We start from the raw sequence: 19,803 nt of genomic DNA, 5'->3' as shown, positions 1-19,803 counted from the left end.
ACTTTTTACCAAAAAAAAAAAAAAAATATTAAATAAATAAAACATTTTTTTTGAAAATGAACTATGCCATTTAGTTTCCTTAAACGTAATTACCCATACCCCGGAGTTAACGGATTTCAATAAAACCACGGTGTATAATTAGCCGCTGATTTACGATATTATCTTACCTTTTCGTGACCTTTAGGATATACTGAGAAATTGCGCTTTATGTTGTACAGAACAGGGGATTCTATCAATCCACCAAATTTTATCGAAGTCTGACGAAAAAAGAATTCGACCATTGATGCGCTAGTCCCCTACTTACAATCTTACCCACCGTTTCTGTTTATCGTCGATAGTCATTAGAGCAATTACCGCGCCCCGCGAGCCGTCATCGTGCGCTAATTAATTCACCACGCTCATTAGCAACACTGTCATAACATGTGCTATTAACTATTCGACTACAGCAAGCCATATGATGTACTTGGCGGTTATTATGTAATTTCGAATCGAAAAGTAGAAAAAAAAACACATTTTTATTTATGGTTCCCTATTTGAAGTTTCCATAGGAGGAAATAAAAATATTGGTAAAAATTAAAATGTGTTTTTTTCTACTTTTCGATTCGAAATTACAAAATAACCGTATATGTCCGTTACAAAATTTCAAGGAGTACTGTTATGTATTAACCATGTGCCCCTCCCCTCGATCGACATCAAACTCTCCACATTCTACTAATATGCTACTATTGGGACAGTTTTGCTCCTAAGTGTATATATGTATCATCAGCCGAAAAGTGCATGGCGACTTTATCAATGAATTCATTAATAATTTCTCCATGCGATTTCGCAGCTCACTGTACATAGTTGTTGAGGTATTGTGTTAAGATTTATTCTGGAGCTGTATTCTGATATTAAAATTGGAAACGATATGACCTTGACATGACTTGCAGTCCATGTCCCGCATCAATACGCGCGAGTGATCGTGAGATCGATTCCAATTTACCAATTTGTCATGGTTGTAAAATGGTTTTGATATGCGGCCCAATTCGAACATACATTGATATTATTCCTGCCGGTAAGTAAGGTTGCCAGAGCTCAACGAGGGGGGTGGGGTTAGGGTCGGCAACGCGCATGTAACTCCTCTGGAGTTGCAGGTGTACATAGGCTACGGAGACTGCTTACCATCAGGCAGGCCGTATGCTTGTTTGCCACCGACGTAGTATAAAAAAAAAAAAATTATATTTAAATCATATATAGTTATCGGACGTCTCGCCTGCGCAAATATATGCGAGGACTGGAACGAACGAAATGCACGATATTTGAATGTTACAATAGTTAGACGTCAGTCTGATATCAATGTACATACGTTGGAATCGGTCTGGTCATCAAGATGATCATGTTGATGTTTAGTGCGCATCTCGTGTCGTGTCGAGAACGTGTTCTCACGACTTTCATTTTATTTTGCATGCAAAAATCAGCGTGAGCGATCTTCAAGGTTCATGCTGTAAAAATAGTTTCTTCAAGGATCTTTGTAAAATACTTGAAGGTACTGACAAAAGGGAATAATAAATATAGTCATAGTTATAAGAACACATTTATTTATTAATCTCTCGTACTATATTTGATATTTCTCTTACGTTATTATTATTGTATTTATGCCTACGTACACCGATATATACACATAAATAATAATCTAACATTAAATTACTTAGCCTTCGATATTTACAAGTAGCTGTGAAGTGAGCAAACAGTCCTTAGTAAATACAAATACAGGTAATACAGAATGGAATAATGAATAAACTACTTTAGATTTAAGACCGAAAATATTAAAAAGAAAAGCATAATCTCTTTTGTAATAAGAAAACCTGCACTTGGATAAACTTACACATAAGTCACACTTCTAAATAGGTCCCGGACCATAACTACTTAAAAACCCATTGGAAATTGCAGTTAAATTCAGCAACAAGGTGTGTTCGAATAATTCCAAATGCTTTAGGATATCGTGCATGTTAGTGAATCACCCATAGGGGTATCCGCTAGCTGGCGCGGTTGCATGGAGCGGGCGCACGCACGGGTGCCTTGTATTAGGTGACATCGGTAAAATCCGTCGCACGCGTCCAGTTAGCGCTGCTCATACTATTTCTCGTTAATCCGCTCACCCGCTCCGTTCAACCGCGCCAGCTAGCGGACGCCCTAAATTGTTCCAAGATTTGCCGGCGCGCTTCTGGCGACCACAAAGCTGGCCACTACGAGTATTTTGCACAACGAATGAGCGAGCGAGGAAAGACAGACTTCGGGACACATTTTTTACCTTTAGGTTTTTGCATTTTGTAAATTTTATTACTTATGTTTGTTTATTTTTCCGTTGTTCATGTTGGAGATATTCGGAACCACACGACATTCTGATATACTCGTCATTACTCGAATACATCTTATTCTAAGACGAACAGGTTTTCTATGAATAATAATCACAATTAAACCTCTAGTACTCAGTATATTCTTAAATAATATTTATATGCAATTTAAATAGGTGCCTACTCTTACAATAAATGTACAATTTAATACAAACATTATTTACAATACATTCTATGAACTGACCGATACTAAGCTAAAACCGGCCACAACCCATACAAAAATTTCTAGCTAGTTATATTAGAAAAAGAAAATAGATTCAAATGGGAAACAAAAATTAAATCGACCAGTGTCGGCTTCACACATTGATAGCGCTATCTGCCGCGGCGATATGAGTCACAAATGCAACAAAACCTGCATCAATTCCTCGAATTCTCACGAACCTTCCGCCAAAAATTAGCTCCCACGCATTCGAAGTTATGCTTTCATTTGAAAATACCAAGCTGTACGTAATAACAGCATACTTGGCATGAACATTTAAGTGACATATATACTGGTATTCGTTTTTAATACAAATAAAATAGAGCATATAGAAGATTTGTACGTAAAACTTTTAGACAAAAATATATATATTACTTGAATGTCCACATGTTATTTTAATGTCACAATGTTATATCAGAATGATGTTTTAAAATGACGGCTTTTAATAAAAATGCTGAAGTGCCACACGTTGACGCAGGACGATTAATCTCACGATCTGCTAAGCGCAGACTGTCGTAGCGAATCAGTGTGTGAAATGTCTTAACGTTGGTTATTAGAAATATATGGAGGAAAAACATTTCAAAATGTTAAAAAATACAGAGAATTCTAGGGTTGTAAAGGTTTTACATAAGCATGAAATATACATTAACTAAGGGAACGCATATGACTGCATTTCCTCTGAAGCGGAGATGAGCGGAGACGGTTTGTTGTAATCCAGCGGAGCGGAGAAGAGATGTTGAGTACAACCAATGCTATTGGTTGGTTCCCGCACCCTCTCATCTGCGCCTCAGTGCAAAGGCAGCCTATTTGGTAGACTCCTTTATTATGTACAGCTTCGGAGTCTTCAACATATATTAGTATTGCTTTCATCACGCAAGTCTTACGATTAAGGAATACCGATGAAGAGATCTAAAGAAACAGTAAAGTGTGGAAACAACTAGGACATATTCAAAATTACTACAGAAAATATAAGAACAGTTTGTTTAAGGTGCGATAAGCTCTTTTAGGTTTTGGTAGGTTAAGGAGTATTTCATTAAAAATATAGACTAAAAGACTCAAGCAAAATATTATATTTTCGAATACGAATAAAGTCATATCGACCATATCACAACTTGTTATAAAAACATGAATGGGGTCCGCCGAAACAAATCACTATGTATGCCGTTTAGTTAGTATTAGGAAAAAGGAACTCTTGACCACATTATCAAATGATTTAATAATTAACCAATTTATCCATCCGATAAATATAAATGATTCAACTCTACAAAATTATTTATGAAGATGTCAAGACCAGCCTTAATGTAATCCAACAATATAAATTCTTCAAGCGATTTTGAGTCTTAATTACACAGACAACCAAATTAATAGATGTGCAAAGTCGAAGAAGGATTTATGTAAAAAAAGTTGTAATAAAGGTTACATTCTGATGATGACTGCAGCAGCATGCAGCGTTACTGCTGCAACGTTGCAGTATTTGATTGAAATCGGGCGACGTTGTTGTCGATCTCCTTGTAAAACCGAGTGATAGATTAAGCGCTCCAATCGCGACACCAATGCGGTAACAACAGCAACGTAATTAATGAAGGAAATAGCGACCCGGATCGGTTCTTCCGTTTTGTTGGATTCTTTGACTTCACACATCTATTAGTTGAGTTACAGCTCCTTTAGACGGCACAAGAACTCGCATGCAGGTTTCGTTGCATTTCGTTTGATCATTTGATGTTGCATTATAGCTCCGAAGTCAATGTCACTAGAGGCTACCAAAGCCATCTTCACTGACTTGCGTCAAAGTGCTACTGTAAGTGTCATATTTTCGTGGAAACTTAATTATGGTGGCACTGTCATACTCCAGCTCGGATTGACTCTAAACTCGCACGGTAGAACTACTTACGTACTTATTTATAAGAATGATGTAGTTTAAAATAACTGAAAAAAAAGAGTCCCTCTGAGTTTCCTGTGCCAGTACCTTAGGTTAGAAACAATGGTAGTTTTACACAAGTCCATTGTATTATGCAAAATTGCATTTTCATGCGAGTTTTCGCACTTGCCGCAGGCTTTAGGTAGGTACACGATTGGACCACCTGTAACTCTTTCTTGAGCGATTCGAATTGCTTCTTGGCCTTAATGCTATAGGTATATAGGCTAAGATAGGTGCCAGAACTCGCATGCGACGATTCTCATTACGCCATGCTCTGCATTTTAAGGCCAAGAAATAATTCGGATCGCTCAAGAAAGAGTTACAGGTGTTCCACGATTAGACAATCTGCAAGTCTTTACTGAGCGATTCCACGAGTTCCTTTTGCCTGCATGCGAAGCGCACTCTAAACTTGCATTCGAAATCTTGCACCGTTTATCTGAGTTACGTAATTAGTGATAAGATTAGACCATCTGCAGGCCTTTGCTGAGGGATTCCACGTGCTCCTTGGCCTTCATGCGGAGCGCCGCGATAGAGGAGGAGCGCGGGTCGGGCGGCGGCGCGGGCGCCGGGGCCGGCGGCGTCAGGTAGCTCGGGTAGCCGGAGGGCGGGTGGCTCAGGAAACCTGTGGGGAAGGTCGTGTCAGGTATAATGTTCTAAATTATAATGTGATCCGATTGTAGCCTCAGCTGAGTTTTTAGTTCATAACACTGGAAATACCTAGGTGTTCTCTTCTCGGGAAAAAAAAAACTTTGCAATGAAGTGCCGATAAATAAAATGATCCTTTTTTCTGAATTCAGTCAACCACCAGACCACTCTGTCACCAGTCACCAGTATTAGCGTATTTTCGGGCTTATCAAGACATCAAAAATGATTGCTAGTTATCTTCATGATTTCTATGAAGGAGTATGCTGAATCACTAACCCATTGCACTAATACTAAAAAATACGCCTGTCAATGATCTAGGCACATAGTTCAGGAGTTAAGGATGACTCACGCTAGACCGGGCCAGAGCCGGACGGGAGCGATCGACACGTCATTTTCTATGACGGCTGATCGGTGATCACGTGGTGCTTTCCATAGAATACGAAGCGCTGGAAGATCCGGCCCGGCCCCGGCCCGGTCTAGCGTATCATCCTTTAATCCGACAGGCGTAGATTCATACAGATTGGAGAGCCTCGGCGCATAAAGAAAACTTCATGTAGTCATGACACTCAGTCATGAGATTAGAAAAGATGAATGAAGAAGATTCTCTGCTCACCTGGTAGTGCCGTGAGTAGGGGAGGCGCGAGCCAGGGGTCTACGGGCAGTCCTAGTCCACCTAGCCTGGGGACTCCGCCGCCGCAGCCGTACTCCGACAGGCCGAGCCGAGCCGCCTCCATCTTCTCCTGGCGTCGCCATTTTGCGCGTCGGTTCTGGAACCACACCTGGAAGTAATAGAAAATAATGCTATAGAACGATACATTACATGGCGTTTACTTTATAATTAGTTGGACATTCTCCGAGAGAAGAATATAACTTTAATTCGAAGTAGGTATGTTGTACCCGTACCAAACCACTTTTTCTATAGAATTAAAAATCTTCATCACGATTTCATACTTAGATAAGATCGGAACATATTATTTTTGTCCCAACAATGTGTAATGCTGGTTGTACATACAGGTACTCTCGGCAAAAACCAACCAACCGAAGAAGGGCGAGACGAGACGAATGAGAGCGAGACGAGAAGGGAGCAGTATGTACTCACTCGTTCTTACCTGTCTCGGGCTCTCTCGACGAGGGTGTACACCCTGCATTATATTGTACAAACAAAAAGAGAATGACTGTTTGCATAATCAAATGAATGAATAAAGTGAACGGATACATTTGTTATTTTCATGAAAGCACATTCGCCTTGTCAAGAACTACTCGCACACTCGTCATAACAGTTATCATGTTTCCACGTTCGTGTATTGGCTCCAACGTTGGTACATACTGACAGAGTAAATTGAAGTAGTACATCTTCAATTTCAAATAGTGGTTCAGTGTCCAAAGTAGCTTGTAAAAACTAGGGGTAGAAAGTAGTATTCTCTAATAGTTGAACAAAAAGCGATACGTCTCTGTATGTAGAACATTTACATTGTGACACATTCTTTGATCGTGAACTGTAGATACATATTTGGAAAAGTATTCTAGAGTAGAAGATACTGACATGATGACAGATGACCTGGCGCTTCAACACGTGACAGTACCTAGTAAAGTCGGAGCGGAATGGATAAGACCGCGTAGCCAACGTTACAATCGTTAATACCCCGTAGCGTAGCGTAGTCATCTCTCTCTATCACTCTTTCATATTAGTGCGACTGTGATAGTAGCGTTTCGTTCGCCCCGGAGCGTGAACGATATGCACGTTGGCTACGCTGGCAGGATTACCCTTTGTGGCGATCGATGTACTTATGTTCACTTGTTCAGTACCTAGGTCGGTAGCTAACTCAGCACGGCATGTGCAATGACAAAGTGTGACAATGTCATATTTTCATGAAAATATGACGTTATTAATAACACTCCCTCAAACCTAAGTGGCGAGTTGGCTTTATGTTTAAAGTCCAATGACACCTCTCTACCCTCAGCCCTCAGACCGGTGTTGCCCTTGAGCTATCTTCAATGTTGGGGGCTTATCTCGTGCGGACGAGTCACCGTCTGCCGAAAATAAAATTGTATACCTAAAAATAAACTATTAGGCAGACGTCCGGTTTTATATCCCACGGCCCAGTATTTAGTCCATCACTTTAACCCAGTTGCCTAGTTCATTTTTAGATTCCATAAACTTCCATTAGTTTTTACACCCTGGCGGGTGCTGCCTCAGCGTGCGTCCCATGACATGGGCAAGAGCAGCATCCGCTTGGTGCACCCCTTACATTTCATTAAAGTGTCAAAAGGGCTTCTACGTGTTGGCTTCGACTTCGCGCGCGTCTTCTAAACGTCCGGCACACCATTTTTCCTCGATGGGAATAACACTCTCACATTTTGTTCTGTTCAAGTCCGCGAAAAGTTAGCTTAGACGGACTGTAGTGGACTCTTATACCTCGAGTCGTTGCATTCTCCTATTACTTTATTATTAGTATTACTTCTGTCTAGCTATCGAACATGTTGGTATATATGTTACTGTCTTTAGTGACACTGTGCCATGGCCCAACGTTGGCGGAGCCCCACGTGGCATGGTGGCACGGGCCGACACCATCGCTCACCCGCAGGGTTGCCAACTTGCCACAGATTTATGCCGTTCAACTTTTTAACCCAATTAGTTGCTAATTGGCCTTTTTGGTTCCGTGTCCAACACTTGCGATTTTAACTAACACGAGTCTGAGGAAGTTTGGCTTGCTAGTTAAATACTGGGCTAGTTACAGTACAGACAAATACACACTTGTTTTAGTTGTGTTATGAAAGATCTACAATTGTGATGATCATTGGGGGATTATTTTACACACATTAACATATGTAAAACTTCTTAGCCAGATTTTTTTTTCTGGTATGTAAATAGGTTAAATTAAAAAAAGACACTACACTTTTATTTCATATCATAAAACACAAGCGGTTAGGTGAGGCGTAGATATCATATTCTGCGTGATATCATATTATAATTCAAATTTGCTTTTATTCACACTCTACACACAAACCTACTTGCCCAAAAGTCAACAAACGCCACACACATTTAAAATGACTATGAAATAATATCCCAACACAAACACGATAATTTCTCCCGAGTGACAACCTTGCGAGCAGTCGTAAATATGCCGACACGACACGACACGACACGACAGCGTCGCGCGACGCGCACGATCCGCGCCGTGTTATTGCTTATGGCTTTGCCTTCGTCGCCTCTAAGTGGTTAATGGTGATTGACGTTGCAAACTTTTGGTGACACTTACTTTGAATGATTAAGGTTGATTTTTATTATTTTGATGATTTTAAACTTTTTGAAAGGATTATTTATTTAAACTTTATTGCACACATAAAGAAAAATCTACAAATGGCGAACTTAATGCCAAAAGGTATTCTCTACAACCATTGGGTCAAACAGAGACATTTGTGTATGTTGGTGCAGGAAAAAATAATAACAAATAATAAGGAAAAAATTAAACGTGAAGTCTAATAATATTAAAAATATATAAATAGTTAAATACTACTACATATATAATGTATAAAAGATAGACTAATAAGTACATGTGTAGCTACCTACTATATCGAATACACAAAAGCACACGCCATTACACACACTACACAACATGAGCATAATTAGGTTATATTAATAAGAATTAAGCGTTGTAGTCTTTTTTGTTTTTGTAAGGGCCTGGCAGAATATCAGCGATGTGGCTTGCCGCGTCATCATGCTGAGCCAGCGCCTATTCTCTGCCACGACACATGGTTTTGCATTCAAGAATTGTAAACTAGTTTTAAGAATAATTCTAAGCTGCATGTTCTTCTTATTGTCTATACCTACCTACCATGTATGTTGTGGAAACGAATAAAGTTTTATCTATCTATCTACATATAATTATGTACATATACATGATGGTGAAACTTATTTAAGTAAAGGATTGTAAGTGATCCCTTTTCTTGGGAATGTATCTTGCAAGATACATCAGTTTATACCCTCTTTATACTTTTTTTTTTCATAGAGCTTTTTTTTATTATATGAGGCGCAAGCGAGGCTTTTTTGTTAATTTTAAAATATATAAAAGAGTTAATAAGGTTATTCTCGCCATATTTTAGTTTAGGGGGTAAAGTCAATATTTCATTAGTACAGTCAGCATCAATAGTAGCGGATGAAACAACGCGCCAAAAGTATCTGTTATTCCGGATAACTTTTCCAAATATAGATAAATCTTTAAAATTCACATTCAAAAGTATATATTTTACAGTCTTAATTGTTCTACATATAAAACCATCTAATTTGCTAAGCTGTTGCAGATAGATACTTTTGTCACCTTGTTTGATCCGCGACTTTTGATGCTGACTGTACCTACTGGTTGATGCGTATCATTATCGGTAGTTTCTAATATTGTTGGTACAAAAAAATAAAATTAAATATTCTAAAGTTAGAAATTTATTTTTGATACGACGTTTATTGAACTCAGGAAAATTCAATATTTAGCAGTTTTCACCACCATAATACCTTTGATGAAAAGGCTGTAGAATCAACTATAGATGTTTGGATCTCTTCAAGACCATACTTCGGGTTTATAAGTAGCCTTACCATGACTGCTTTAGCAGTGCTGATGTCTGGGTAACTTACTTTGTACACATCTCGCTCGCAATAATGTGTGATTACGAGCGAGATGCATAGAAAGAAAGTTACGCACACGCTAACGAATATGTCACTGTCAAACCTGGGGTAGCCGTAAAGGTGTAGTAATTGTAATCGCTACTTATAAGTAACCAAGTCTTCAATATGTTGGTAGGTACGTATTGCATGTGTAGCTGACATACGTTTTAGGAGACAGGTTGTTAGTGTGTTCAATCCGATAGTTACAATAAAACACAAGTGACGGTCTCGACAGAAGTCATTGCCTCGATGGAACTCTTGGAACTTGTTAACGTGTTCCAACCGACGTTCCAACTTTCCGAACTCACCGTATATTACCCGAATTTAATGCATTTGACAGCGTGCATGTCGCTCGGAATCGAACCCGGCACGCGATGCCACCCCTGAATCATTTCACACTACAATTTGACACCGCGAATGTATGGTAATGTTCGAAAATGTCCTTTAGATAGTGCTGTATAAAACAGTATGTCGTTTGGAGGAATCGTTCCTGGCAAGACGATGTTGCTGGTCTAGAAATATCGTGATTCAGCTTGTGCAAGTTATTATAATCACTTACGGATGATATGCGAGTCGAAAACTCAGGTCAGCTACAAAGTAAGTACGCTATTTTTTCACCTATCTCTCGCAAACGGCTTAGTTGAATTGGAAAATTATTCCTCACTTAAAGGTCATCAAACCTAGTACTTTAATAAATAGTTCCCAAAGGAGTTCCTCAAGCTTCCAAACTCCAAAGGAAATCTAAAAAAAATACATCTAAATCCGTTATAATTTACTAATGAAACACTGTAAGTAATTGTTTATTACTATCCTACACGTGTATGTGCTAATTTTGAGTATTATCATCACAAACATTATGGTCTTAAATGTGTAGCATTTTAAACTGCTTCATGGATATTTTTTGTATGTATAGTTCTCACGAATCATACATGAGGTCACATTGGGCTGGTTAAAGAGTTGTACCTCTCTTACCAATGTAACTAGATAGGTACGTTAGTTTTCGGGTAGTGTCGCCGAGTTATAGTCCCTAAAGCCGTTTAATTCATGGCGCATCAATTACCGAGGTTTGATCGTTTGATCGTGTGATCGTTAGATCGTAAATGCTCTCGACTGCCGACGACCGACGATGGCTCGGTACCGCGAACTTTTATCTGTCTGTCACGCGATGCTTTTTATTTTAACTGCCATATGAGTAAAGAATAGGCAAAGTGTCTGTTTTCATAGCCGATTTGATGATCGAGAATGACTACTTGAAATTATTTGAATAGGCTAGCTAAAGAACTTTCTCGGTAGACTCATTAAGTGGTAATATTAGAAAAAGTTGGTAATATTAGAAAAAGTTGGTATAAATAGAAATAGTTGGTATAAATAGAAAAAGTTTTTTAACACAAAATCCACGACTTACTCCGGCTCCGGTAGATATTAAAACTGTTTTTTTTTTACTACATCGGTGGCAAACAAGCTTACGGTCCACCTGATGGTAAGCAGTCTCCATAGACTATGGAGGCCTGCAACTCCAGAGATGTGTTATGTGTACGTGCGCGTTGCGCGTGCACCCTAACTCTCAGCACCCTCGTTAAGCTCTATTTTTACGATCTTGCTTACTTGTATTACAATTAATTGAAAAAATTATGGCATAAAATGTATTGCCCATTTTCAATAAAAAATGCATCTGAATTAAATGAGGCACACGAAAATGCTCGATTTTTGAAAGAAAGCAAAATAATTTTAAATATGTCCATTATTGCAAAGTATGAATTTATACTAAGATCAACCGAAACTGCGGTTTATTAAAATTTTACATTAATTAACAAATCCGCATTGGACCTAACTATTATAGCATTAAGTCCGAACATTAATTCCCTCGACTCGCCAATGAACAGAATTAACAAGAATTAACGTGGACATTTGTCGCGACCAGTTATGGCTATTAATAAGTGCCACTCACGCGATTTCCACCTGCAACCTCCACCACGGCATTAAAACACACGCATGCTACACTAAAATAAATTGTCAACAGTTATAGTTAGGTCTAATCTTGAACGGCAATACTCGATAAGAAGCGAGGTTTCGACAGTTCCAAACGCCAACTAATTTCTTATTATGATAATGTGTCATTAAAACCTTGTTTGCTTGTGTTAAGGGCTATATCGGCGCGGCAGCGCGTCTAAGCGGCGTTCTGCGTGATATTAACACTTAGCGCTGGAACTTTCGGAATGAATGGCGCTGTAATTTTAATTTTCTCGTAGCGAGTTTAAAAGTTACACAAATGGCGTTTATAAATTAGTGTTTTATTGTTGTGAGTCACTGTTTTTAGTTGGCCTTCATTTTAGGCTGAATTATTCTTATTAGGAAAGCGTGAGACGATTGTCGAGTTATGAGCACAAAAGTTCGCTACTTTCTTCACGAATAGAGGAAACGCAACTAAATTTTATTTTATCTTTCATAATGTCATATGACATTTGGGCTTATTTGTTGTTCTTTGTGAGATTTTAAATAATTTAAAGAGTAGTTACCTATTGGTTACCAGGTGGCATTCTCTCGTTTTGGAGGCCAAGACCCTCTTTGGATCACTGCGCCACAATAGTTAGTTAGTTAGTTAGTTACCTATTACGTTGAAGGTAACTAGACCTCCCACAACAGGTTTTAAAAACTGCTTATCTGCTTTAAAATATGACAAGTTTAGGTCGGCTAAGATTTGGTTCTTAATTGGCGTTACAAGAGTTGTTATTGGTGGTGGACAGATTAAAAGTAGTTTCTTAATACTTTTTTACGATAAATCCATTTAAGTTGTTACGCGTGAGTGTTAAAAATATTTTACTTTTATCATTTTACTAAAGAGTATCGCGTCGAAAAATGCTCCCTATTTACAAACAGTTCTCCTAATAGACGCTAAGAGAGTCAGTAACTTGACACTCAACTAAACAAATTAATGGAAACAACTCTCAAATACATTTGTTACACGTTCTGATTGAATAAAACGACAATAATTGAAATAAAACAACATCCCCGCCCGCGCCAACTGTCGCTCAAAAAACAGCGATGGCGGCCTGACAGCTGTCAGATTTGCGCGCCAAAACGCCGCGCGCTGATTGGTGGAATTTGAATATGATTGCGTTTGCAATTGGATTAGTCGTGCTTGTGTTGTGTTTTCGCTGTAATCGACCAGTGAATTGACTCGGTGGAACGGACATATGGGTTTGAGAGGGAGAGGACAAAGAGCAATTGATTCTTTTCATAATTTTTTACACACTTGACTTTGTGCTTGATGAAAGTTGATGTTATTTGATGCAGTTTTGATGGACGAATAAATGCAAAATCGTAACTAAGTGATCAGAGGTTTGAGTTGATTGTTAAGTACACTTCGTTATTTTAAGTAATCCGAGTCTCTTTAATGTCAGGTCTTTAAGAGGCTGTCAGTACCTAAAGCGCGCACACTGTCTATTTGTATCGGAGTAAATGAGATAGCACTGTCGCTGTTACTGGACCTGGGCAAGGGAATAATAAGAAAATTATTTAAATAATAAAAAGTGGATTATTAGTGTAATTGTTTACTCGTTAGCGGTTTAGATATAAATGTTTTGAAATTGTGATTTTAATTGAAGACCCATAAGTCAAAACAATAAAGACATGGAACCGTTTAATTTTAAGACCAATCTTTGCAATTATTTTCTATTGAGCCGATTTCGTTCAATCATGTATCGAGTACAACCACGGTCTTGAAATATAATTAATATTAACATATATTTTTCTTACTTGACTAAAACAAATAGTTTTTCTTAAAAAATCTCTTTAAGTAACATCAATTTCAAGGACATTGGGTGTTGACAGCCCCTTAAGGGCCAGGGCTCAATAATAGTGATTTTTTTTCAAATAACAGGTACTGATACTGTGCAAGTGTACTAATACAGTCAGCAGACTTTTAAAACTAGTATTTTTAATGAATTTCAGTATATTGAGGAAGTAGGTACAGTCACCTGCAATAATATGTTACACACCGAAGGCCGCAAAGATATCTGCCACGATCTTGTTTGTAGAGCCATAGCGTATCACATTTTTTTGCGGCCTTCGAAAAGTAACATATAATTTAAGGTGACTGTACGCCCTAAATTACTAAAGTAAGACCTACACAAGTGTAACGGACGCAATAAGTCGTGTCGAGGGACCAATAACCAACACAAGTCGCCCCATTAGCACCCCTGCACATTATACTACACGATACGACACCACACGTCACGGAATCGTGACGTCGGTACAATACGACACTGCGTACGAGGATTTTTTTATACCAGTGGCAAGCAAGCATACGAATTTGTTAGAATTGTTTATTTGATACATATTTAAATGCTAAAAATAATTACAAAATCTGTCAATCAACAAACGGATGTTTTAAGTACAAAATAAAATAAATACGCTAATATTGTGTTTGCTTGCCACGATAGATGAAATAAAAATGAATTTCTCAAATAGTAACAAATGATTTCAGAGTTATAATCAATAATATGTTTATATATATATATTCTGATTTTGTCGTGTTGTGTGCACTAAATAGTAAGAATGTTGCAAATATTATGATATGTTGCAAATTTCAAATATGGAATGTTCTTCACTATTACATACAAAACCTTTAATACGCTTTTTACCTATAAGACTATTATCAAATGCTTACAGGTTGACTATTAGGTATATTGGGTTATTGTGTCGTGCTATGTGTATTTTATGATTAATACCTCTTGCGCCGGGCAATTCCGTAAGGCTTATGGGATTGAAAAATCGCGTTTCCACATTATATTATGTTAATAACCAATAGAATCACTTCATTTTCACATCCTCGATCAGCGCAGCTAAAGTGGACAATATTATATCAAATATCAGACGCTCACAGTTTGCAACAACAACGTAAAACAAAGCAGGGCCTACAACTTTATTTGAAGATTCTCACTTAGTCATAAACATTATAATATTTATTTAGTTGCCGTGTCGTACGCGTGTCGTGTCGTATAGAAGAGCACCACACTAATTAAATTTTTATCGCCGCCCGCGCGGGCAGCGTCGCCGCAAATCAATTATCCAGCGCTTATAGACTATTAAACGGATTTCACTAATTGCTTTATTATTTCGTAAATATTAAACAAATTACTAGAGGTCTATGATCAAATATGTTCAGCAAAAACTAAGTTGACCCAAGTAATTAAGTAGAGTTACTCTACCCTACTCTACTAGAATATAATAAACTAAGTTCTGTACTACCCGCTTTAATTTATTTATGTTGTGTAAAACAAAAACTAAGATACAAAATGAATAAAGAGTAATTGTATGTGCAAAACTGGATATAGAAAAAAAAATGGTCCCATTTAACCAGCCTAAGTAAACATACAAATTTTCTAACGGTATTGGACCCCCTAATAAAACCATTTTGTGTCCTCCTAAAAACCAGCTCAATCGACATCATGAAAAAAATCCCGAACAAATTATATTACGGTACAAAGTAAATACCCACACACAAACGTCGGTAAAGAGTTTTATTGCATTTCATGACAGAAGGGTGTTACACCGCTCGCGGTGTTTGAGTTGCGGCAACACACACACACAACTTTACTGTTTTAATAAAAGTGTGACAAATACGTGAGGCCACAGTCTGGAGAGGACAATTTAAACCTTTTTATCTGAATTAGAATAAGAGCTTACTTAAATTAATAAAGTAATTATAGCTTACTTAGAGTTACATTACATTGCGGTATTTGGTCGGTCAGGTGAATGGGATATCACCTCAATAGTCCGCAATGTAACTAAAATCGCATGTGAGCTCACACGCCGTGTTAATCATCCTTAAGTTTTAACAGGTTGTTGGAACCTCAGAAATAGTAATAAGGTAACACAGATATAGTAATACCTCGTGATAATATTCTGTGGTTGGAACACGATCATTTAATTCAAAAAAATTGTGGAAAATTCAGAAAAATTACGAAGTTCTGTCATCAAAATAATGAAATGAAATCTAATTGAAAGCCTTTTTTTGGGGATTATGTTATTTAAAATATTTTATTACAAGAATGTATATTGTAATTTTTTTTTATTATTTACATCGGTCAACTTCAACAATTCCAATGCTTGATTCAGTCGTATCCTACCGACCGCGCCAATTAAAGATATGATATTTATTTGAATAAAAAAAAAGAAACATTTCCATTGACTGATCTATTTTGCATTTTGTGGAGAGACAAATGGAATGAACGGTGAATGAATAAAAATACACGCTCGTGTGGAAACGATTTCAAAATATCGCATATCTACATATGAACAAAGAGAAAATGCAACTTGTAACTCATAAATTGTGAAATATTAGTCAATTGCTATTCCATGTGTAAATATAAATATAATTGACCTTTAGGTATATATCAAATAGCAAACTGCCGTCTATTCACAGTATAATATTTGACTCATATCAACTAACACAAACTCCCCTCTCGTTGCGGATGAGATTAGTGCGAGGAATAAATGGAATCTCCTCGGTTGTAGCGATACAGCGCGGCCGGAAGACAAGGGTGTACTCCGTGATGGGTGGCGTTATTCGCGCGATAAAATAAGCGTCACTTTTTAACATCGCGAGTTTGAGAGGGACGTACACTGTTATTATCACGCTGTGAAATAAACAGGGGCGACCATCATATCGGTACTGGTTTCAGGAGCCGAAGGCAATCAAAAGTATTTATCATGAGTAAATGATATCATAGTAGATTGGAGGTTTTAACGATTCCAGCGAGGAACTGAAGAAAATCCTGCTAAATAATAAGTATTATCAACCAAAATTATAACTGGTCCATACCATACTGTTTCCTATATGATACTGATGATCTGTCAGTGTCAACAATGGCGTCTTTGGATGAAAGTTGAAATAATGCGCAATTCAGCAGGTCCTCTTCTCAGATATCTGTTAGATATCAGGCTCAGATTGGAACCATTTCATATTGGAATGGTGTCAGATCCATGTTAGATCAGTATCACATTATATTTTTGGAATTGGCCTGTAAGCCTCTATTTAAGACTGTATTAGAGTCCACCGATTCCAACATAACAAAATGAATTTCATCGGAAATTAACATTAATAATGACATGATATCCACACTTTGTCATTGCAAACGCCATGCAGATTTAGCTTGGTCCGACTCTACCAAATTCAAAATTTTACACAAACTTATATTTAACTTCTAACAGAGCAAATTAAATAAATGATTATGATAAAAAATTAAAAATGTCTTGTGTAACAAAAATTAAAAACTTAAATTTAATAATTTAGGTATAAAAACTGGTAAAGTTAAAAATAAATATGTATGTATGGAAGAGTATGTTATGTACGCATACGGACGTATATATCGATTATAATTAGTTATTTTCCAGGATTCAAACGCCAGGTGATTTATAAGTTACCTAGAGGATACGCTACAATATTTACTTTGACTTGTCATGCGCACTACGTCTGCGTTCCCCTCTAGGGGTCTCCAAAATTTTCTAGAAAGGTGCGATTATTCTGAAGAGATAATATTCCGCGGCAAATTGGCTTGGAAAGTAATTACATAATATATTTTAGATATATATTATGCTTATAATATAATTATATACACATAAGGTAAATGTAGTACTCGACCTCTATTGCTAACAGACGTACGAGTCGTAAGTTTAAAAATTAAACGAGCACTCGGACGTCCACCTCATGTATGTGTGTGTCATTTAGGTTTTGCTGCGTGCATTGATATCGCTACCTTAATGTATTGGTCACTTGTGTGATAAAACTGAGAGGCTTTTCAACTATTGACCCATTCAAAAACAATATGGACTACAAGTACAAACAAAAGAAAACAAAACGTAAAAGTCATATTTTCATACAAATTCAAGGCTAATGATGACATGCCATACTTTGTCATTGCCAGTGGCGGATTTACGCCTAGGCCTACAAGGCCCGGGCCTAGGTGCCCAGGCAACCTAGCGATGGTTTTGAGATGAAGAAGTGGGCCCCCTAATTTTCAAGTCCAATACCAAGTGCCGAGGGGCCCTAGGTCACTAAATCCGGGCCTGGTCATTGCAAATGCCATGCAGGCTAGCTTGGCCCAACTCTTTCAAGAAATACTCTCGCTAGATGGCGCCCTACGCTACAGACAGCCATAACCACTAACATAAATGTACTAGACAGGCTATCTAGAACAAATTGTGTCCGCCATTTTCGGCGTTTGACGTCTGTCACTAAGCTAAAGAATAAGCATAGCTGTGTAGCTAGCCAGAGGCGAAACTGTTATGACAACTGATCATTTTCTGCCTACATACGAACTGTAAAAAATCTAGATAAAATGCATTTATTTCCTTTCAAATGTATTGAAATTGTTTTACATATGTGACACCGACGACATTAAAATTTATAAAACTCTTTCTATTTGACTCTCGTACTCGTAGCAATTTTAATCAAATCGCGCTTATAGCATAATATACTCCTTAAATATGAGAAAAACACTACAAAAAATTTGGAGATAAAAAGTAATATATCATTATTGTGTATATATTCTGCAAACAATAAGGTAGGTAATCATTAGTACGAGGGTCATGCCAAAAGAAGTTAGATACTCTATGGTCATTTGATCGATACTGGCCAGTTATACACCATTGTAAAGGTAGGTTATTTGCTAATAAATTCAAATATGGAACACTCGGAAAATGTTAGGATTCCTTTTTTAATTATTTTTTTTCTGGGTAATTTTGGAGGGAAATTTTCGCAACAATGGAGCTCACTCGACGTGATTTTCGTGTTATGATTTATTATGATTTTAAAAAAGGTTTAAAACCTCAAGAGTGTTTTGAACTTTTAGTTTCAACTTTTGGCGAGTCTGCTTGTTCACGTGCAACTGTTTTTAATTGGTTTGCTGAATTTAAAAGGGGACGAGAGACCTTTGAAGATGAGGCGAAGACCGGACGGCCGCCAACCGCAGTCACTCAAGAAAACGTACAGGCTGTGGAAAAAAAATGTTCGTGCGAACCGACGAATTACATATGCAGAGCTCGAGCGTGAGCTGGGTATTGGATCAGCAGCATTGCAAACTATAATTCATTATCATCTGGCCCTTCATAAGCGTTGTTCAAGATGGGTGCCGCACAAACTCACCGATTTGCAAAAAGACCGCCGCGTAGATTGGTGCAAATTTATGATAGATAAATTCGACGCTGGCGAGAAAAAAAATGTATATGATATACTTACAGGTGACGAAACATGGCTATATAACTACGACCCCGAAACAAAGCGGCAGTCCACAGTATGGTGTTTTGAAGATGAGCCGACGCCAACAAAATGTCGCCGAACCCGAAGTACACAAAAACAAATGATTGCCTCATTTTTCTGCAAGACGGGACATATTGCTACGATAGTGCTAGAAGATCAAAGGACAGTCAACTCTGAATGGTATGTGACAGTTTGTGCCCCCAGAGTACTGTCAGCTTGGTGTGACAAGCGGCCGAAATCGGGAACTCAGCACCTGCTCTGGCACCATGACAACGCTGCCCCTCACACTTCTGCTAGAACACTTGACTATTTCAGCTCAAAAAACGTGACTATCTTGCCCCACCCGCCATATTCCCCCGACCTAGCCCCTTGCGATTTTTACTTATTTCCCAAAATTAAAGAAAAATTAAAAGGAAGGCGATTTGAGAACAAAGAAGATGCCCTGGCTGCGTATAATTATGAAATTTCTGAGGTATCTAAAGAAGAGTGGTCATCGGTATTTTCTAAGTGGTTTAGACGGATGGAAAAGTGTATACGTGTTCACGGTGACTACTTCGAAAAAATAGATAGCTGTAATAAAGAATAAAGTCGGTAACTTTTGAGTATCTAATTTCTTTTGGCATGACCCTCGTACGTGTTACATCTGCGAAATGTAATCTATGCGCCAAAGAAAATGGCGTACCACCGCGAGTGTCTAATGTGACGTTTCAAAATAATCTAAATGAGCTC

General features: G+C 37.9%; 1 protein-coding gene across 1 annotated transcript in view; it reads right to left on the bottom strand.

Annotated features, from left to right (window-relative positions):
- Window positions 1–1,599: 1,599 nt before the first annotated feature.
- LOC133516603 (retinal homeobox protein Rx1-like) overlaps window positions 1,600–19,803 on the bottom strand; it is a 69,250-nt gene continuing 51,046 nt past the window's right edge. Inside the window, exons 3-4 of the mRNA XM_061849614.1 lie at window positions 5,769–5,934; window positions 1,600–5,132 (exon numbers count right to left, since the gene is read on the bottom strand). Of these exons, the coding sequence (XP_061705598.1) occupies window positions 4,972–5,132; window positions 5,769–5,934 (327 nt within the window). The 3' untranslated portion in view covers window positions 1,600–4,971. The remainder of the gene's footprint in view (window positions 5,133–5,768; window positions 5,935–19,803) is intronic.

The sequence above is a fragment of the Cydia pomonella genome, chromosome 3 (assembly GCF_033807575.1).
Source record: "Cydia pomonella isolate Wapato2018A chromosome 3, ilCydPomo1, whole genome shotgun sequence".
Lineage (NCBI taxonomy): Eukaryota > Metazoa > Arthropoda > Insecta > Lepidoptera > Tortricidae > Cydia > Cydia pomonella.
The sequence above is the reverse complement of the archived record's forward strand: the minus strand, read 5'-3'. Positions and strand labels throughout refer to the sequence as shown.